At 39.9% G+C, this 21,307-nt stretch overlaps 3 protein-coding genes across 3 annotated transcripts; 1 reads left to right on the forward strand and 2 right to left on the reverse strand.

Annotated features, from left to right (window-relative positions):
• Nucleotides 1-660: 660 nt before the first annotated feature.
• scp2b (sterol carrier protein 2b) lies at nucleotides 661-8,799 on the reverse strand. Its single transcript, XM_008407800.2, has 5 exons — nucleotides 8,639-8,799; nucleotides 7,721-7,811; nucleotides 4,784-4,913; nucleotides 4,563-4,642; nucleotides 661-1,347 (listed from the first exon to the last, which is right to left on the reverse strand). The coding sequence occupies exons 1-5, from the start codon at nucleotides 8,659-8,661 to the stop codon at nucleotides 1,252-1,254; spliced, it is 420 nt and encodes a 139-aa protein (XP_008406022.1). The 5' UTR covers nucleotides 8,662-8,799; the 3' UTR covers nucleotides 661-1,251.
• A 4,366-nt stretch (nucleotides 8,800-13,165) lies between these two features.
• Nucleotides 13,166-18,701, forward strand: cpt2 (carnitine palmitoyltransferase 2). The gene is made up of 5 exons (XM_008407799.1): nucleotides 13,166-13,662; nucleotides 14,580-14,660; nucleotides 14,746-14,852; nucleotides 14,921-16,225; nucleotides 18,046-18,701. The coding sequence occupies exons 1-5, from the start codon at nucleotides 13,481-13,483 to the stop codon at nucleotides 18,372-18,374; spliced, it is 2,004 nt and encodes a 667-aa protein (XP_008406021.1). The 5' UTR covers nucleotides 13,166-13,480; the 3' UTR covers nucleotides 18,375-18,701.
• Nucleotides 18,702-19,368: 667 nt separating this feature from the next.
• magoh (mago homolog, exon junction complex subunit) lies at nucleotides 19,369-21,222 on the reverse strand. Its single transcript, XM_008407798.2, has 5 exons — nucleotides 21,011-21,222; nucleotides 20,625-20,683; nucleotides 20,229-20,339; nucleotides 19,684-19,766; nucleotides 19,369-19,582 (listed from the first exon to the last, which is right to left on the reverse strand). Exons 1-5 carry the CDS (start codon nucleotides 21,099-21,101, stop codon nucleotides 19,483-19,485), a joined length of 444 nt encoding a protein of 147 aa, XP_008406020.1. The 5' UTR covers nucleotides 21,102-21,222; the 3' UTR covers nucleotides 19,369-19,482.
• Nucleotides 21,223-21,307: the final 85 nt, after the last annotated feature.

The following is a 21,307-nucleotide window of genomic DNA, read 5'->3' on the forward strand; positions in this document are numbered from 1 at the left end:
CAGGATTCTCTTGCAAAAAATTTTTAAATCTCAATGAGATTTTTCTGTTGTAATAAAAGTTAAGCAAAAAAAAAAAAAATCATATCTTCACATGGAAGTACTTTGTTTCAAATGAATCCCAAACAGCTTTTTATTTAATCCCAGAAACATAACTGAAGTTATTCTGAAAATATTGAATCCAGATTCACTGAAAGCAAAACTAGAAACTGATTTTATTGGCCAAGAACTTCACTCTCTCAAACCCTCTGCTCTCGTTTTCATCAAAAGGAGTGGATATGCACAACATACATTTTAATAGTGTGGGGTTCTACTGAACGATAAAAGGGCATTGCATTGATTAAATTATTTAAAAAATATAAATCTGTCGTAAAATAACCCCATTGTGACATCAGAGTAAGAGCCAGAAAACTCCAAGCCAAAGCTGCAGAGGAATCTGGGTCAGAGCTAGTTAAAAGATTTGTGTGTGAGCTGTGCTCCTCCATGTACAGCGTGTCAGTGTGCAGAATCAGGTCGCTGTAGTGTTGGAAAAAATGCAAGTGAAAATAAAGCCTTGTTCTGTGGACTCTCACGGGAGCTGCTGTGTGCACGAAAAACATGAGGTCACCAGGCAGCAAAGGGTACAAATTAAGTGCAGCAAATCGGGGGAAAAAAAGTCAAAACTGTTCCGCAAAGACAAGTTTATTTCCAAGAAATCCGACAAAGATCCAGACCGTACAGACAGTACTCCAGACAATGACGAGGCAGGGAGAGAAAACGTTGGGTAGCCACAGTCCAAACCCGCTCTGCGTTGGTAGCCAACTACAAACATTGATTTGAGATACTGAGGGAGGCACTTAACAGCTGCATTCATGATTGTGCAACATATCATCGACCAGTTCTTCTCAAAAACACCTGCAGTTACAGTGCACTCAAAGTTAGGTGTCATTATCGGTGAAGGTTAAAAAGTCTGGACAGAAGCGCAATTAGTACCAAAGTAGAGAGTGACTGCCTGAACTCCAGACCAGCGCTAAAAAGACGGAGAGTACAGACAGGAACTCAATTAGGAAATTAATTATCTGTCCATCTATCCTATTCCCCAGTTAGACAGGCGGGCCTCTGACTAATCCCCCCACCCCCACCCCCAGCTCGGTCAGTGAGATCACCCAAGAGGAAAAGTGGTTCAGTCTGTCCACAACGGTTTCTCCTTCCAGACCTCCACATCTTCAACTCTTCACAGTCGAGCGTTTTAGTGAGGGCTTGATGCGGCGTCTCTTACAGCTTGGCTTTGCCCGGCTGCAGCTGCAAGTTTTGGAGCTTCATGGCCAGGCCCATGTTCCCCGTGATCTTCAGCTTGCCCTGGAAAAATGCCTGGGAATCGGATGGGGAGAGGGAGGTGGGGATGGGTAAAAAATAAAAATAAAAAATGAAATTAAATAAATAAATAAATCAGCTTCAGAACAGCTTGGAATTGGTGTTGGAGTGAACTACGCAGCAGCAGTTTTAAGAGTTACCGTGAGAGATTAACTCAGCCGGGGAGAAAGTGGGGCAACGGCAACAAAGGCTTATGACACGACAGGAAACGGCACGGCAGGCGCGCTCGGAGCGGAGCAGTGAATGTTGGGAAGACTAACTTAATCTGGAAAAACAGAATAGAGCCATCGACTGAAATGCAGGCTCCGCTCTCTGAATCCAAAAAAAAAGTTGGTTGCAATGAGAAAAATCCGAAACGTTCCTTTGTGCCTGGTTTGTATTGAATAATAACTACCTTCTACAAATCGGAGGCTACGTGGTTTGATTGAGCCATTTTTCCAGCTCAACCTGGTATCATGAGTTACTGCTATTACACACAATAAATTGGAGTTACAGATTCTTGCAGCTGAAAAGACAAATGCAGCAAAAGAAATATCAATAAATAATGAAAATGTAAGGATTTCCCAGTATTGAATCAATAAACAAAGTTTGGAGCAAATACTTTTTTCAAATGTTTGACATTTCATTTTGGCTTTTCAAACCAGACCCCATCCTGCTCGCCCTGCCTGCCCACAACTCCCTGCTTCAACACACTGGTCAGTTTAGCTGGGCTATTACTTGGCTGGGCTGAACAAGTTGCAATATAAAGTGCTTTAAATGCTGAAAACAGACTATAAAACACAAGTAAATGCAGTGATGTAATAAAGGAAAATAAAGACAACAATAATGGAGTATAAAATAGAATGCTGCTTCTCCATCTGCAGAACCAGAACCTGAGAGGTCTGGCAGGTTGATCCAACCACAGCAGGTCTTTAATGTGTTGTGGTGCTGAACCGTTCAGTGGTTAATAAACTAACAGGATTTTAAAGTCTGAGCTGCAGGATTCAGTGGAAGGACTTTAGAACCTGTGAAGACACTGTCACAGGAAATAAATGAGTAATTAACTAATCATTTGTTATTACTGAGGAATTAATATCTTTTTTTCGATAATTTCAAACACAAATTGATGCTACAAGCAAACTCCAAAAGCTGACTTTGTTCCCCATTTGACCAGTTGTTTTCACTGTCAGAGATATGTATTGACAGTCAGACAATACATATCACAGGAAAAAATAACTGTATTAAATTACTGTGTTCGGTTTATTGTTTATAATAATTGGTGCTGTTAGTGTAGAAGAATCTTTGATTGAGTTTGACATGAATGATGCATAAAAAAATCAAGAAAATTATGGACAATCCTGAACATCCTCTTCATGAAACTGTCTTAGAAAAACCGAGTGTCTTCAGTCAGAGGCTTCTTCAGATTCGCTGCAATACAGACTGGCACAGGAGAGCTTTCCTGCTAATTACCATCACTATCTACAATAACTATTTGAAGAATTTTGAATCAAAACGAGTTACGACGTTCGATTTTTCTTTGGGATCCATAACAGAGGTTTTTTTGTTTGTTTTTTTTATTGAAATTTGAATGACACAGATTATGAAATAAAATAATTTCTTAGTGACTTATTTTTATTGGAATAAGTACCACAAAGTCTTCTATATATAAAGTCAGTATCTTCTGTGTGAAAGTCTTAACCTCATTAAGAACCTGCAGCTAATCTTCAGAAAGTGAGTGGACCAAAAACTGTGATAACCTCCAAGCACTGATAAGACCAGACCGGCTCCCTATCAGTCAGGATTCCAACATGTCACAGTCATCTGAGCAAGTCTTACAAAACAAACCTGACACTTTGCACAAACCTCAAGAGTTTTCTTTAATAAGTCTTTAAAGGGCCAGAATTATGTTTTTTTCCATGCACACAGTCCAATTTTATAGCTTAATCAAGTAACTGTTACCTTCAGTTGTTATATCAAACATGATTTGAATTATAAAATCAAATTTCTTTTAATGTCTTGAAATTGGGCCTCTGTCTCTTTAAGAAACTCTTTTTGAAGCCTTGCCTTCATGAAGTCATCACAACATGGCTCCTCTGTCAATGACGTTTCACTAAGTAGCTCCTATAATGAGTTCAGCAGATATAAAGTTCCATCAATTGTTTGCTAATTGCTGTTGGCTAGTCTGAGGGAGCTGTAGGGAAGGGCTGCTCTGTGAGGGGGAGGATCTGCACCTCGAAGGCAGAGCTAGGTCCACCCAGGACTTTTGCACAACTGAATGGTTGCCAGGCAGATTAAAGGATTTCTCAAACATATGAAAGAATCAAAGCAACACTACAGGTATATTTTTGATGAGGGATTAACATAACATGACGAAAAGCACAAAAAAGTTGATTTTACATTAAACTGCCCTTTTAAAACGATTCCTATTAAGCAGGAACAGGCCTTAGGAGCATCATCTGGGGAGGCAAACAGCAAAGAAGGAAACTGGAGAAACTTGATTTGCAGGTAAACGATCTGTAAATCCCTTAAAGAAACTGTTTCATGACGGCAGATTTTTTGGACAACCGGTCAAATGAGACAAAGCTGTTATGGACGCAGAGGTTCTTAAATAATTCAATGTTCCATTTGGTTGCATGATCCATTAGAAGATGAGGTTACCTGAGGTTACTTCTTAGACTAACAGAGCAGTTTTTATCTGCTACGTTCACTCTGAACTCACTCCAACTTGGATTATTCCCATGAAAAGACTTTTTTCTTTTTTCTTCAAATAAGTCTGCGATTGAAGGTTTCTTGGTTCTGTTCCGGCAGCTTTCCTCCTCAGTGAACAGCCCTCACTGTTTGACACTGATAAAAGTTGTGTTTACACAGGCTGCGTCCTGGAGGTCATCACATCATCGCAGGATGAGGGTATGGACGGTCAGATTGAAAAATAAGTTGCTGGTTTCTTTTTTTTTTTAAACACACTTTTAGATGATGATGCGGGAAGGACGATCACAGTAATTCTGAGATCATCCTTGCTGCCGCTGCTTTCATCAGTTCCAGAAGCAGCCAAACATATTTCATAGCAATGATGTGATTTGATGAGCTGGAATCCTTGCAATCTTCAAGTGCCTGCTGTCTTTCTCTACACTTCCCACATCTCTTCAGTAGGGGAAAAAAAGAAAAAGAAAAAAAAAGAAAGCTTCTCCTCTGGTGAGATGTCTTCTAGGATACGATATGGTGTGTATACTCACCGTCTGTGGGTTCATTTTCCCGGTCATCAAGGCCAACAAGTCCGTGTCGGACATGGCGATGGTGCAATCTGCTTTCTTGTCTGCAGAGCGGAGATAAAGAAGTTAAAGATCAGACATATTTGCTGAGTTAAAGGTAGTCTATGGAGATAAAGCAGATAAGTGAGCAGACTTTCAACTTCGACCTGAATCTGTGACTAAAGGGAGCCTGCAAGTTTTCCCACCTGCGTCGTTGTGAACGCAGCCACTGCCGTTCTTCACGTCCACGATCCAAGTGGCTTCCTGTCCGTTTGGGCCGTCTTTCACTTTGAAGGCGAAAACTCCTCCGATTTTCTTCACAAACTGCTCCCCTTCCTGGAAACCGCAGAAACGGTGAACACTTAGAGAACCAGACACACGCACAAAGTTATCTCTGCCCCTTCGATCTGTCGGAGGAACGGGACAGTTTAGCCGTTTTCACACCTGATAGTCTGATTGACTCCGTTTCATTCAAAATTGCAACATTTGTTACATTTTTAGCTGAAAATGTAGCTGCGTTTTCATTGAACAGAGTTGATATAGATATAGATATAGTTTGCAAAAACGCAATAGAAACACGTTTTTGATGTTTTGATGATGTTGCTGCTGTCGAAAACGATGAAGACGATGATAGGAAGTAGTTGGAGGATGACAGTTTGTTTTTGTTGGTCAATTTTAAAGAAGCTGGAAAGGGAAGTGGAGGGAGTATCCATGGCAATCTCCATCTGTCTCTGAAATTCCCTGGGAGTTTCTTTTCCTAGAATGTTCCTGAACCAGGGATCCTGCAAGTGTCTGATGTAAATGCTAAACTCCTGATGTTCTCTTTGCTTTAGTATTAATTTGAGAACGTTTAAGTTTAACAAATGGTTAAACTTAATTTACTTGACAAGTAAAATAAACTCAGAGTTGCTTCAATACATTCAAAAACTTAAGAGTGACCAACAATGCCTGACATTTCTCTTCTCTAAGTAACCAGGCTTCAAGGTGAGCTGCAGCACAGGCAGAAAAACACCAGGAAGACACAAAGAGAGGTCAATTCTCTGAAAACAAGATTTAATGCTGATCAGCTGATCAAAAGTTTCCGTTTACAGCTTTAGAAAGTTACAAACAGACCTAAAGATGTCAACAGAAGGAATTAATAATTGTTGAAAAACAGCTTTTACTCCAATCTCTGCTTTCTTTTGGACTTTCAAGAATTCATCTAAACAATGGCTCATATGCTGAATATGGATCAGGTACTGAACGTAGAAGTCCATAATGACTGCATTCTCTGACAAAAATTACACCCTGTCAGCCGTTGTCATGTAGTCATTCTTGATGTTTTCAGTGGGGAGGCGCTGACTGCAGATTTCTTTTCCAGCCTTAAAAAGCCCAACCTAACCGTTTTGACTTTTTTTTTTTTTTTTTTTACTGACACAGTGACACTTCTATCTCCATGTTTCTGTCATTTATGATAAATCTTCACAGTCGGTCCTGCCACAGAGCTGGATATCAACCTGCCTTCCCTGAGGTCAAGCAGAGGTAAATGCTTCAGGACAGCAGCGTCAATGAGGAAACCATTTGCTGATTGAGTCAACATAAGCTTGACGTGATGTGTGTGCGGTGAGGCGGTCCCGATGTGCCACCAGGAGCTGGTGCAGCAGGCGCACACGTGAGTACAAACAACTGAATAAACTGATGATTTTTATTTTTTTTATTTACGCAGCAAAAACCTGAATCATCCCATAAGCCGTGGGTTGGTTAGTATCAACGTACGCTGAGGTTTTAAAACTGATCAGATGTTCTGTCACTCTGTTCCTACAGTTAGAATGGACTGCCAGAGAAGTCCAGAGCTATTTTCAGCTGTTTAAAGCTTAGAATGACAAAGCGACGCCTTCCTGTGTACTGCCAGTCAGCTGGCTGAAAGCTGGCACTGTCATCTTAGAATATCTGTGTTGTCCTTACATATTTTTTCTGCTTTATGACAATCATTTGAAACTTCTTAAACATCATTTCCATAAAGGCTGGGCCATATGACTGAAAAATGATATTAGCATTTCTTATCACTTGATAGATAATAATTGATTCGTTTTTATCTTAAACATCCAGAATTCTGCCAAACTGGTTACGTAACCTTTCAGCTTTTATCCATAATTTCTTCTTGAGCTGTTGCACATTTTTTTTAGGTTCTGGATCCAAGTTGAGTGAAATTAACAACATTTGATCAGACATATTTTCTACCAGTACTGATCGCCCAGCCCAACTTTCCAAGTTTGTTTAAATGAGGAACAAGTCTTATGTAAAATCCACTTTTTAAGCTTTGCATCATGTCATAATGTTATTCCCCCATCAAAAACATTCTTGGAGTGTTGCCTTGATTCGTTCATGTATGTTTGAGAAATCCTTTAATCTCCACGGCAACCATTCAGCTGTAGAAAACAGATGGGTGGACATAGCTCCGCCTTCAAGATGCAACTCCTCCTCAGAGCTGCAGTTTCCAAACTTCAGAGTTTCTGCCTCACAAAGAAGCCCTCCCCCACTCAGCTCCTCAGACTAGCCAGAAGCAATTAGCAAACATCCGGTGTGCACCTGCTTATCTTATTATACAAGCTACTTCTCAGCGGAATCCTGGCAAAAACGTTATTAAAGGGTTAACAGAGGAGTCATGTTGTGATGACTTACTGAAGGCGGAGTTTCAGAAAGAGCAGACATTTCAGGCCCAATTTCAAGGCATTTAATATCAAAGTCAAATTTCTTTTAAGTCATTTTTGATATATACAGCATTTTTTATAACAACTGACAGTAACAGTTACTCGATTGTTCTATGTGCCTGGAAGAAAACATAACACTGCCCCTTTAAGAAGTGAAGAATTTCTCATTGCATCAGTTGGGGTTAAATAACTTGCTGCCAACTGGAAGATAATTGTTCATGCAGTAAATTATCTTACAGGATGCTCCTTCCTGTTGCTTAGTGAAATCCAGTTGTTGATTTGTCAGTGCATTACCAGCAGTAGAAATAATTGTTTTTTCAGTTTTAGATCCAGATGACATGCTTTATTTAACATGAAGCTGCTGTATCTTCACTCAAGGTTCTTCAGAGTTAAAACTTCTCTGAGTTCATGCTTAAAGTAAGAATAATTGGTTGGTGTGTGTAATGCAGTCACCTCCTGCAGCTTCTTGTTGATCTCCTGGAACACAGCGTGGGCCTTGAAGCCCTCCAGTCCAGTACCAGCGCTGGTTCGAAGGGCTCGAATCCTTCCCATGAAGACGACGAGCAGAAGGACGAGACGCAAAGGACAGAGAGGAACACAAACAACATCTTCGTTAGTTCGTCGTGATTCTTTCATCTTTGGAGTCATTGTAGGATCAGTGACGGAACTTTGATGGCTTCGTTCATTGCATGTGATTGCCCCCACACTCCTCCAGGCCACACACCCCGAGGTGACATGCTCCATCACTTCCTCACCTGAATCTTGGCGACGACTTACCAGAAGGAGATCTGGGTGATGACTGGAAGTCTAACTGAGCTGCCATTTATGGCAAAACGCACAAACATGAGGGGAGGCTCAGCACCTGGATTCACCTGCTAGCATGGATTTTCTAGTTTGAGAAAAGTTTGTGATTTGAATATTTTTGATTTATGTATATGATTTTTGTAACTAATAAAATTCGGTTGAGGACATAGAATTGGTCTGTTTTATAAGTAGAAGGAATTTAAACATCATGCCTTATTTGAACTGAACAAATATATCAGGTGACATCAGCAGGTTACTGACCTTAAAGCCTGGAGAACTTTTGTTAGATTAAAATTGTTGTCACATTTCCATACGATTAATTAAGGCTCTAATCTTCACTTTGTTTATTGAGCAGCGGGGTATTTAAACTGTGTAGCATCAGTTTATAGCAATTATAGTCTTTGCTTAACATGAGCAGCTGTCAACTGAAGCCCAGCTGATAAACCTGCTATCGGCTTTTGCTTGACATTCGTCCCAGTCCCAAGCGGGATAAACAGGACCAGTGATGGTGACCCTGTGAAATGGCTCGATGCTAAATGAAAACGATATGAATTTAACTAGCCTTACCTTGGTGTGTGAATTTCAGGCATTCTGCTGTCAGGAGTACGGAACGAAAAAAGTGCTTCTGCTAAAACAAACAAGCAGATGTACTTCTGTACTTTCTCCTTTCTCCTGCTGATGTTAGCTAACTGCAGCACTTCCGGGTTTCTTCCTGTCTTTTGTCATAGACATGAATAGCCAGACTCGATTTGTCGATGTCAGATAGCAGCGAACGGTCTTAAATTTGTGCAGCTTTAAAGCATAAAATATAATTTTAACAGCCGCATGGCATAAAATTCTTATTTAAAATATCAGTTTTCAATAATAATGATATTTTATTTCATCATATCATTATCTTCTCTATGTTTACCCTCAAACATAGAGAAGGATGTTTGTGGGCAAATATCCTTCTGAGGCACGTAAAGTAGAATATTACGGGGTGCCATTTGTAAAGTTAGTCTAAAACGAACAGTAATAATTAGTGTTATTTAGCCTGTCATGAGAAAGAAGAAACTGGAAGCTCGTTTTTCAAAGTCACGTTTCCACCACATTTGTTATATGTCATTTATATAAAAAAAAGAAAAAAGAAAAGAAATGTTTGGAACTGTAACACACATTTTATGAATACCATATCTTATTTATATTGTGACCTTTACATTTTTTTTGTTATTTCTTATGAATGATTTTTATTTTTTTTATTATTTTTTTTTTTTTTACAAATGACTTTGAAAAATTAATCCCCATTTTGTCTGTTCTGTCAGGCTAAATAACCCAAATTATTGATGTATTCTTTTTACTGTAGAACACACAGTAAACCTGGTCCTAACCCATTGTATGGGGTTGAAAAATGATGAGTAATGTACTTGTGCAGAGAATGACAAAAACGAGTGACCATGAATTTGTGACTTTAAGGTGAAGAGCTCTTGGATTAATATCTAACAAGACAATGAGCAATTTATCATTATTATCATTGTTGCTCGAAACTGGGGTTGTTGTCCCTCCAGCAAAACAACGACTGTAAAGGTACAATTGGATGGTTTACATCAAAAATATTTATGTGTTAGAATGGCCTAGTCCAAGACCAAACATAAATCCCAGTGAGGATCTGTTATTAGACTTGAAGGCTGATGCCTGCAGACACTTTCCATCCAGTGAACCTGAGCTATTTTTCAAGAAAAGAAAACTTCCACAATCAATACATTCCAGTATAGATGTTTTTAAAGCAGAAGAGACTGCAGAAAATACTTCAACATTTCAGTGCATACAAATTGAAACCAAAAGAACTTTAAAAGCATCTTGTCACGTAATTTATTTTCTTTAAGTCTTTGACTTTCAGGTTCCAAGTTTCATGCTTTAATGACTGCAGAAAAAAAGATTCTGGTAGTGTAGTGGTGGAATCTTTTATCACTGCATTTCAATAGTTTACAATATTTCTGCAAAACCACTTCAACTTGTAGGAAATGTAACTAATTATCCTGAGTGGATTCCTAAGTGGGTCGAAATGCAGAGTGTTGAAAAGAACTCCCTCTTTCTAATTCTTTGTCAAATTCACTCACAAAAGTGACTGACGATCCAAAGGTTTCTTGGCAGACTGTAGATTGCTGCTCTTCCTGGAAGTAGAAAGGCAGTGAGAGGTGAAATGTAATGCAGAAAGAAGTTATCAAAAAGACTATATGTAGTCGTAATAGCCACTGAAGACACAATGGAAAAAATATTCCCACCCACCAATAATTTTTTTTAAACAGGTTTAATTTTTCATGTCCAAATGAATAAATACAAAAAGCATTTTTCAAATGAAGGACTGAGTGGAGGACAAAGTAACTAGTAACTTAAGCATACTGAGGAGGGAGTGGAAATAACAAAAGAACCAGAAGAGCTAATTCTAACAAGACAATTCTTCTGGTAAGTGGGTGCAGCTGGGGAAGGTAGCAGGCAGGGGCAAATGAGGAAATAATTAAGAGCTGTGACGGGGAGCAGAATGATAGGCTGAGGTGAGGAAAGAAACAAAGGGAATGAAAGGGGAAAGGAAACCTGAACAGTAAACTGAAACAAATACTAATCTAATGAAACAAATAAAAGAACACGAACAATGAGACTAAATGTACCGACACAAAGGATAAACTAAGACAGAAATAAATATGGAAATAAATAATAAGGACATAATCAAAATAGAAAATAACTGAAGCTATTTTCAGTTGTGGGCACCAGCAACCCTCCTGACCCCTCTAAGGGACAAGGGTGTAAAGAAAATGGATGGATGGATGGATGGATGGATGGATGGATGGATGGATGGATTTTCAGTTGTAAAACTCCTATGGACCATAACAATGTAATGACACGAATTAGGGGAAAATATATATATCAAAAAAGCATGCATCGTGCACTGATTTAAACGGATAGTGACCATGGCAGACAACTGTTTTCATACTGCAACACGTGTCTGTCTGAGTAAAATGGAAGTTTTAGACGATAGAGTTTGAGTCTACCGTCTAGAACGGTAGACTTTTGTTTACGAAACAAAAGTCTACCGTTTTAGACGGTAGACTTTTGCTAGCTTTTTAATTTGAAATCTATTTAAAAATGCTCCTTGCGATGAGAGAATACACAAAGAATTATTAATTAAAAAGTAGAAATTTTCACAATGAGAAAAGGAGAGTTATCATTCAGTCGTGCTTGCAGAGCAGAGATGAAAGGAGGAAAAGTGCGCAGACGTTTGCTGGGCTTGGTGAGCGGGAATGGCTTCAAGGCCAACGACTCAAAGTCTTTTAACTCATTTCTACGTATGAATCAAGACCAAAAGACAGCCATCTGTTATTGGTCAAATCCAGTTTTATTTTCCCCCTAAAAAGCTCTAACATCGCAGCGAATGAGTAGGGAAATTGCGCTCTCTGCTGGTTAGATGAGCACAAAACATGGTGGAAATGAACGCGGGGGATCACCACCAACCTCAGTGCATTTCACTGAGATTTAATGGAATAATAAACCTACATAGTGCATTAATATAAAACGGTAATAATATATTACATAATTTTCGAATTTTTGGCAAATAAAAATCTGTAAAATGTGGCATGCAGACAACACAGACGAGTCCCTAGAAGCTGGGAACATAAACACCACAACTTTTGCCTAGTTTTATCCCATATTCCTGGTAGGGAAAAATATGTATCAGTCTGCAGTGTGTGGGGACAATTGGCACAAATTTCTGTTTATGTGACAGGAGGTCAAGACTGGAGTCAATAGTCACACTGTGATAAAATAAATTAGAATGAAAAATAACCAAAGACAATCAAAACAGAAGTGAGATATTTCAGATTTAACTCTTGCTTAACACCTTTAAGCAGGCATTTTAAAGAGATGCTTTTTATCTGACAAACAATCCTCATTGGGTCATATAATCTAATTTACTGAATATGACTGTATATCAGAGCAAATCTGGCCAGGACAGAAAAAATGTGCTGCATGTGAACTAAGACATTTCTATGTGACTGTAATTTAAGGAAGTCTCAATTCATTAAAGATTATGATGGGGATGGTGGCAGAAAGGGATTCACCCTGCAGTTGGTGGGTTGCTGGTTCAATCCCTGCTCCACCCGCCTCTGTCGATGTCTTGGACGAGACATTTCACCCCCCTTACCTGCTGCTGGTGGTCAGAGGGCCTTGTGCCTGGTGGCACATGGCAGCCTTGCTTCTGTCAAACTGCCCCAGAGCTACTACTAGCTAGTATGTGTATAAATGGGTGACTGACTGTAGTGTGAAGCACTTTGGGTCCTCTGGACTTGATAAAGTGCTATGCAAGTACAAACCATTTACCATGATGAGGATGTATTAAAGCTTTAGATTTTGAAGCCTTAGTTGGTTCATTCAGAATACATTGGCTGAAGACTTATTTGTTACTTTCCTACATCCAATGGTCAGTTTCACCAAAAGTTAAAAAGATTCACTTCAAAATCTATCAAAAAAGGCACCTAGTGGTGGATATTTTTGCAGAAAAGATTGAAATTTGATCTAGCATGTTGTGCCTTTTGTGACTGTCGAGGAGAATCCCTTAACCATCTCTTTTTTACATGCTTTCTCCAGTTAATTCTGTAGAGACATTAAGAATTGGTTGTCACTGAAAATTATGCTGATGATAGTCAAATATCTAATGTGGTAAATATTTTCTTATTTAAAGTTCTACCCTGTGTTTTTATCTTTTTTAAACCAAATTAAACTCTGTCGCTCCTCACTGATGTCTTAGATCAGTATTTTCTAAAATATAAATATAAATATAAATAATAATAATAATAATAATAATAATAATTATTATTATTATTATTATTATTATTATTATTATAAATACCAATATATTTACTTTTATTATGTTTTCAAAAGTTGCTCCATATCCTTTAATTTGCCTGCTTCTGTGTTCTTTTTTCTTACCCTGGTTGCACTGTTCCTTATACCTTTACGAGATATTGTATTGTAATATGTATTATTTGTTAAACAACTAAAATATGTTTTGTTTATTTTCAAAGTGACCTCCAGATACCCCGGAAAAGGTGTCCGACCAGAACAAATCACGTGACTTGTTGTACCGGTTAGACTTCCTGTTAATTCAATTCCTGTTTATTTATTTGAATGTTTCTGAAAACCGTGTCATTTAATCGTTTTGAGATTATAATAAGTTATTTATGAAGTGCGCATTTTCAAACTTCTGTTCTTCTGAAGTCAAAGAGGTTAAGCTAAGGCACCTTGCTACTGCTAGCCGCCGGAGTTAGCTGTGGTATCTACCTGCTGACAGCGGTGACTCACTCGGTAGCATTTTACCTTTGTCCATAGCACTAAACCTCCCTGTGAACGGTTCCTGTATTTAGATTGTTAGCTAACGTCATGGCCACCTTGCTGTCAGCACAATGCGCTGTCTGCCTGAGGAAACCCGGGACTCGGCTTCATTTAAGAAGAGCCGCAGCGAGGATCTCAGCTCGGTGCTACAGCAGCAGGACTGCTTCTACTGCGGACTATCTGCACGAAAGCGTCGTTCCTTCCATGCATTACCAGAAGAGTTTACCCAGGTAGGAAAACCAATGAAAAGAACACCCTTGTTAAAGAGTGAGTTTGTGATTGACTTGTTCTAATGTTAGTCTGTACTACATTGAACCTTTTAGTGAAATTTTAATAAGGTTTTTCGAATGAAAGGTTAAGAACAAATGTAGGTAAAAGGGTACGCTTGATTTCTGCTCGGGGACCACAAGATGGCGGTAAAGAATACAAAATGACTGATACAAAATACGGTCATTAAGTGTTTCACTTTTCAACTAACTTTAGTGTCTGATCCTAAGGCCAGGCTCTGAGATGGTATGGGGCAAAGCTCATTTCCACATCTATGATCACACCAGCAGACGTTTTAGAACATCGTGGTAACTTGAACACTACACCTCCAGCGATGTCCATGCAGAAAACAGACCACATTTCAAAATGTAAAACCTTTGCCATAATGCTTGAAATGTGGTGCAACCTGAAATGCAGGAAAGTCAAACCAATCTTAAACTTTTGCTATTAGGCATAGCATTATCCACACATTAAGGTTTGTTGATCTCCTTTTTTTCTGCCAAATCAGCCCTGACCCTGTTGAGGCATGGTCTGCACAGGCCCCTGAAAGGGTACTGTGGTATCCGGCACCAAGATGTTGCTGGCAGATGCTTTAAGTCAAGGCTAGTCTTCCATGGTAAAGTTTTATTGAGCTCAATCCACAGAGGTTCAATGGGATTGAGATCTAGGGAGCTGGGAGGCCAAGTCATTACCTCGAACTCATTGTTGTGCTCCTCAAACCTCCTAACCCTTCTGTTTTGTAACAGGGAGAATAGACAACTTCAGGGAATAGCACTTGCTTGCAGAACTGTACATAGCTTTCAAGACAATTTAGGTAGAAGGTTATGCCTGACTGTTTTATGTTTTGGTTGACATAGTTAACTTTTGCTTTGTTATGTAGACTCCCCGTTCCCAAGCTGGAGGACACCATCAGGAGGTATTTAGCTGCCCAGAAACCTTTGCTGGATGATGGCCAGTTCGCGTAAGTTACCAATAAGATTATCAATGCATTTTATAATTTGATGCTTGAAACTGAACATGTCACCATCTTCATCTTTTGTCTTCAGAACAACGGAGAAAATTGCTCAAGATTTCCAGAACGGAGTGGGAAGACAGCTCCACGAGGAACTGGTGGCTCAAGACAAGGCCAATAAGCACACAAGCTACATCTCAGGTGGGCGCGTTGCCCTTCAGTGGCTTCACAGATGACGACAGAATCTAATGAGTCTGTTTCAACATCAGGTCCCTGGTTCGACATGTATCTGTCTGCTCGTGACTCTGTGGTGCTGAACTTCAACCCCTTCATGTCCTTCAATCCCGATCCAAAGACGGAGTACAACGAGCAGCTGGTGCGGTCAACTAACATGGTGTGCTCGGCCGTGCGCTTTATGAAGACGCTGCGAGCGGGTCTACTGGAGCCGGAGGTTTTCCACCTCAACCCGGCCAAGAGTGACACGGACAGCTTCAAAAACTTCATCCGCTGGGTTCCGTCTTCACTGTCCTGGTACGGAGCCTACATGGTGAACGCCTACCCTCTAGACATGTCTCAGTACTTCCGCCTCTTCAACTCAACGCGCATCCCAAAACGCGGTCGAGATGAGCTCCTCACCGACGACAAGGGCAGACATCTGCTAATCATGCGAAAAGGCAACATGTATGTATTCGACGTTGTGGACAGAGACGGGAATTTGGTGAAGCCGGCAGAGATCCATTCCCACTTGAAGTATATTTTGTCTGACTCGACACCGGCGCCCTCCTTGCCTCTGGGCATCCTGACCAGTGAGAACAGAGATGTCTGGGCGGGGCTAAGAGAGAAGCTGAAAGTTACTGGAAACGCAGAGGCGTTGGGGCTAGTCGACAGCGCCCTTTTCTGTCTCTGTCTGGATGAAGAGAGCATGCGGGACCACATTCACATATCCCACAACATGCTGCATGGCGACGGCTGCAACCGCTGGTATGACAAGTCCTTCAGCATCATCATAGCCAAGGACGGTCAGACAGCAATTAACTTCGAGCACTCTTGGGGTGACGGAGTAGCCGTTCTCCGCTTTCAGAACGAGGTGTTCAAAGACACGACAGAGAAGCCGGTGGTGCACCCAGGCTCTGCCCCGGCGGCCGTGGACTCAGCCTCCGCTGTCCGCAGATTGCAGTTCCACTTGGACGGAGAGCTGGAGAGCGGTATCAAGAAAGCCAAAGAGAACTTTGACTTGGCTGTATCGAAGCTTACCATTGCCGCCATTGAGTTCAAGAAAGGCGGGAAGGAGCAGCTGAAGAAGAGCAAGCTGAGTCCAGACGCCATAGCCCAGCTGTCTTTTCAGATGGCCTTCCTGAGGCAGTACGGCCAGACGGCGGCCACATATGAGTCCTGCAGCACTGCAGCATTTAAGCATGGCCGCACAGAGACCATCCGACCGGCCACCGTCCACACCAAACGCTGCTCACACGCCTTTGTCCGTGAGCCCAGCAAGCACAGCGTGGAGGAGCTGCAGGCGATGCTCAACGAATGCTCCAAATACCAAGGCCAGCTCACCAAGGAGGCAGCTATGGGTGTGTCAACTTTTCTATTCATATATATAAACATTGACATTGGTATATGAAATAGACCGTTGTTTCATATCGGTATCAGTTCAATAAGTAAAACTGGGCCGATATTATTGTGGTTTATGTTTGTAGAGAGGGAGGGGGCGGGGCATGTGGTGTTAGGATTGGGAGATATTTAACTGAAGCAATGTCAGCGGTGTGGTTGGTTTTTTCACCCTTCAAAAGGGTAGAGAATTATGTATGATATTGGTTATTGATATTGGGCCAAGTTTTTATATCAACATCAATAAAACCACAACACTTTATTTCTGAAACACTTTAAAAGCAGCAATTGTGATAAAGAGCAGACCAAATAAAACATATAATTAGAAAGACACAAAATGTTAATTTAAAAAAACTACCCACTGATTGAAGCTACCGTATTTTCCGCACTATAAGGCGCACCGGATTATAAGGCACACCTTCAATGAATGGCCTATTTTAAAACTTAGACGCTACAGTTATGGTTGCCACCCGTCCCGTATTGAACCTAAACGGGATGCGAATGTGGATATGTAATAATAAAGAAGTGGTCCCCGAGTACTTTATATAGTAGGCTGCCCCAGTCATTGTTTCACTCACGGTGTTGGTGTTGCGATATTGTGCCCAACTGCTTTCTGGGTAACACAGACCAACCGACACGCTGCCGCCGCAGTCTCTGTCTCTCTTCCCCCGCCCCCCCCCCGGGCTTTAAATGTATAGGGGCTGGTCCCTTGGTAACAATAGTCGAAGCACCCTGGATGAATATCTAAAGCCACTTTGTTGACAAAGAATGTCAACAAAACAGTCCGACTGCGGTCAGCGAGGAGAGCCTTCCGCGACTGGGCCGGGGCGTGGCCGGACGATGGTGACCCTTCTTGAAGGTTTTTAGGTGCGCCTTATAGTGCGGAAAATACGGTACTCTATGTCATTATATAATATTACTGAAATAATTAAAACTCTTAACTCGGGTTAACCTGTAAGCCACATTGATTTCAGATCAATCAACTTGACTGCAGTGGGTTTGACTCCACCTTCTAAGTTTATCAAAATTAAAATGCAGCTAAATAAAAATTTTCAAGGTAAGATAAATAATAAGATAAATAACTGATTTTGCTATGTATTTTACCACATATTTAATTGGGTATAAATTGCTAATTAATAATTTTATTGCATTGTAGCATTTTTAAGCCTCCATATATACAAACCCTGGTCTTTCTGGAAATGACTAATTTCATGTCTTTGAGTGTCCTGAAAAGTGCTATGCAAGTCTAATGCCTCCGATAAAGTTCTGCTGTCAGTATGCTGCATTCAAATTAGGGGTCGTAATGCGGTTATTGACCCAGAATTTCTTAATTTTGGGAGATTAGCCATCGGCTGATGCTTTCTTGTGAAATCAATCTTATCTACCTCACAAAGGTCTGTCGTAAAATGAGACCACTGTCTCTTTTTACGACAGACAGCTGTGAGAAAGGGAAGAAAAAAATAAAAAATGTGACAAATCAAGGACTAAAGGAACTGATTTTTCTTGTTTAGTTAATTTAATAGCTTGGACAGTGATCTAAACATTATATTTATATTTGAGAACATGATGTGCAGCTAAAACATGTTTATATTGTTTCATTGGTTTTGTTAAATATTTTTCAATAAAATAAGATGGGAACATTGAAGTTTTACTATGATCTTATTACACCTGACAGTTAGTTAGACCGTTAATCAATCTAAATGTGTAACAGCTTATTTCATGTGGCTACCTTAAATTATAAAGTCACAGCAATGTCACTTTTTTTCTTCTTCTTTCTGAGCAGGTCAAGGGTTTGACCGCCACCTGTTTGCTCTGCGTTACCTTGCCAACTCTAAGGGTCGATCTCTGCCCAGCCTGTACACGGACCCAGCCTACGGCGCCATAAACCACAACATCCTGTCCACCAGCACACTGACCAGCCCCGCCGTCAGCCTCGGGGGCTTCGCTCCGGTGGTGCCCGACGGGTTCGGTGTCGGTTACGGTGTCCACGACAACTGGATCGGCTGCAACGTGTCCGCCTATCCTGCTCGCAACGTCCATGAGTTTCTGCAGTGTGTCCACAAGTCTTTGGAGGACATCTTCAGTGTTGTGGAAGGGAAACCTTTGAGTTGAAAGATGACAGCGTGACTGATCACCACTAATAATTTGTCTTTTAGTGTAGCTAATTCCATCCGTTAACATTCAAGGAAAAATGTACTTGCATTACCAGGATTTTTAGGAGGCAAATGAAGAACTAAAATTAAAACTGCTGACATGTTGGGAAGGAACTACAGAGCAACAGGCAGTTACATCGACGTCCTCTGGAAGAAGAAGCTGTGCCTTACTGAAATGTGAACAGAAAACAACTAATCTTTACTGTAATTCATGATTTAACTGTCTTTGTTTCATAATGCAGCTTTATTGTGGTTGTCTTTTGGAATAAAATTTAAATATCTTGGATTCCAGCTCATTAATTCACAATTCCAAAATTTTCTGGACTTAAATTTCAAGATTTTTTAAATTCTGGATATTACTACAAGAGATTAATTTTAATTTTTAACAGCATGTCTAGTAAATGGTTTCTAAAAACTTTAATGAAACTAGTGAATTTTACTTTTTTTCCCCCTCAGGACTTGAATATTTCAGCTGTGTTTTAATATCTGTCACCTCTTGTCCTGTAAATACTGAAATTTGGTCTTCCTGTGCAAAATGCAGATATAAACTATATTTAAAAAAGGACAATGTACAGCTCAAACATGTCTCCATTTGAAGCACTGTACCAGATTATAACTTAAGAAAATTCACATTTGCAGTCACTTGACAGATTAGAAGCATCAATATTCAATAACATTAAACAGAAAATCCAACTCTACAAGTTACTTTCTAGTAAATGTTCTGTTTGTGAAACCCTGGTACATTTATTTTATTGAGGAATAAAACTAGAAAAAAAATACAACTTCAGCATTTTATCAAGACTCCAGTTCTAATTTAATTCAATATTTCTCAAACATTTTGCAGGAACCATGATTTATTATAATTTAAACCAGTCAAATCACCAGTAGAAGCATTTCTGATAATCAGATGCTCAGTGCAAATCTTTGGCATCTGACGAATCAAAAGGACACCATTTCCATTTTCATTGTTTATTCAAAATAAAAACTTCCACCAAAAGCAAATGTACAAAAGCGGTCGTTCAACAAAAACATCAGCTAACGTAACTAAAATCTTCCAACTGGACATTCTAGATGGGCTTGATCTTGAAGTGGAGCCCAATCAGACTGAAGACGAGACATTTCAGATCCTGGACCAGGTAGTAAAACACACGGAGTCCTTCAGGATCCCTGAAATGAAGCAGAACAGTTCAACTTCAGCCGCTTCTGACAGCAACACATGTACAGTAACGCATGTGTACAGTACCACACTGTTTTCAAGTGGAACTCACTTTGACTGGTTGACATCAATCAAAGAGCCAATTTTGGAAGTTGTGAATGAAATGTGCTCGTCTCCAATGACGATCTCCAACTCCTGAAAACAAACACAATCGCAGGTTAAAGACACGGCCAGATATAATACATGCAATTTTTCAAACACCGGTTTGGGTTTATTTAAAAAATGATCAAGGAACTATTACAATAGGCTATCCTTAAATTACTTATCTAATTTTAAACAACTATCAAAGAGTAAGAATGAAAAGAAGCAAGTAATGCAAAAAAAAATTAACATTTTCAAACTTTTCATATGAGCTATTCAAAATTTAAAATAAATAAGAATCTGACCACCCAAAGCTGTACCTATAAAATTTTGACATTTTGTGAAATATTTAATCCATATTCAGATGCAGAACAAGAAGCGCATACAAGGTCACATTATAACCTGCATGACTAAGTCAGATCTCACTCAGATAAGATTTTATTTAATAATTAAAGTAAATAAATAAACTTTTGGTCTGATGTGGATCAAAGTGGGGAGGATCACATCCTTACTAACCTGTCTTCCAACCCTGTCAGGAGGCGGCCACAGTGCATCATCTTCCTTGGTGATTTCGCTGTCATCAATGATGCGTTTCAGCTCCTCCATCACACTTTTGTGTACATAGGCCTGGTTGGTGGAGAGGAGAAACAGGGTAATGTATCGTAATTGTGTAAATCATTCAAATATGAATCTGATCTCACCTCATGTCATATACATTTCATATCTACCTAACCATGTCACTTCATGGATGGAAAACAAAAACACTTCATCAATAAAATATATGGCCAATAATTACTCTGTTATAAATTTTTGTTCCAAAAGGAGCATAACAACACAGACAATATGAGACGTTATTCGCTCTGGAGGCAATTTTACGTCGAAATTAATCAGCAGAAATTGGCCGTAGATTACCTCTTTCCTGATCATGACGTCATTCTTGTAGTTGCTGTTGTTTGCGTACCTCAGCTTACCTTTAAGAAAAGATTTCCATTAAAATAACATAAAAATGAATGAGCTACACATGAGGAGGAGCCACGAAACTAAACGCCACATGGCTTTTACGTTCTAAAATCAAAATAGTTCATTATTACTGATTTCATTTTAAATTTGCAGAAAGTCAGTACAACACCCTAAATGCTTATTAGTAGGGTTTGTGGTCACATGTTGATCTACAGAATCAATCTTGCACTCTCGGCTTGCTGTGGATCCGCTGCGGCCTGATCAAACCCTGCTGCTAACAATGTTAGCTTCACCGCAGGAAACTATAGGTAACAGTTTTACCGCCAAACAACACCCACCGTCAGGTCTGAATTCAAATTCCAGGAACTCGTGTCCAAACTTCCCCTTGTGTCCCACATAATACCTCAAATAAAAGTCACTTGTTGACATATTTAAACCCTAAATTATGCTATTTATGGTAAAGATCCAGGAACAAAACTAGCTAGCAAGTGTAGCTCGCACCAGCAAGCTTCGACGACAACGAGCACATGCGCAGTGTAGACATTTCTAAGGTGCATTTGGACTCCGGAGTTTTGTCTTGAAGGTGATTTCCAACGCCTGATCTTAGCAAGGTTGTACTTAAATGAACTATATAT

The sequence above is a fragment of the Poecilia reticulata genome, linkage group LG4 (assembly GCF_000633615.1).
Source record: "Poecilia reticulata strain Guanapo linkage group LG4, Guppy_female_1.0+MT, whole genome shotgun sequence".
Classification (NCBI taxonomy): domain Eukaryota; kingdom Metazoa; phylum Chordata; class Actinopteri; order Cyprinodontiformes; family Poeciliidae; genus Poecilia; species Poecilia reticulata.

Excerpts from the sequence above, each read along its gene's own strand:
- magoh (XM_008407798.2), bottom strand. The coding sequence starts at position 21,101 with ATGTCAACAAGTGACTTTTATTTGAGGTATTATGTGGGACACAAGGGG. Across the intron at positions 20,684-21,010 it reads ATTTGAATTCAGACCTGACG|GTAAGCTGAGGTACGCAAAC; the intron begins GTGGGTGTTGTT and ends CTTTTCTTAAAG. Across the intron at positions 19,767-20,228 it reads CTGACAGGGTTGGAAGACAG|GAGTTGGAGATCGTCATTGG; the intron begins GTTAGTAAGGAT and ends GTTTGTTTTCAG.
- scp2b (XM_008407800.2), bottom strand. The coding sequence starts at position 8,661 with ATGCCTGAAATTCACACACCAAG. Across the intron at positions 4,914-7,720 it reads TCAACAAGAAGCTGCAGGAG|GAAGGGGAGCAGTTTGTGAA; the intron begins GTGACTGCATTA and ends TGCGGTTTCCAG. Across the intron at positions 4,643-4,783 it reads CTGCGTTCACAACGACGCAG|ACAAGAAAGCAGATTGCACC; the intron begins GTGGGAAAACTT and ends TCCGCTCTGCAG.
- cpt2 (XM_008407799.1), top strand. The coding sequence starts at position 13,481 with ATGGCCACCTTGCTGTCAGCACAATGCGCTGTCTGCCTGAGGAAACCC. Across the intron at positions 14,661-14,745 it reads CTGGATGATGGCCAGTTCGC|AACAACGGAGAAAATTGCTC; the intron begins GTAAGTTACCAA and ends TTTTGTCTTCAG. Across the intron at positions 16,226-18,045 it reads CACCAAGGAGGCAGCTATGG|GTCAAGGGTTTGACCGCCAC; the intron begins GTGTGTCAACTT and ends CTTTCTGAGCAG.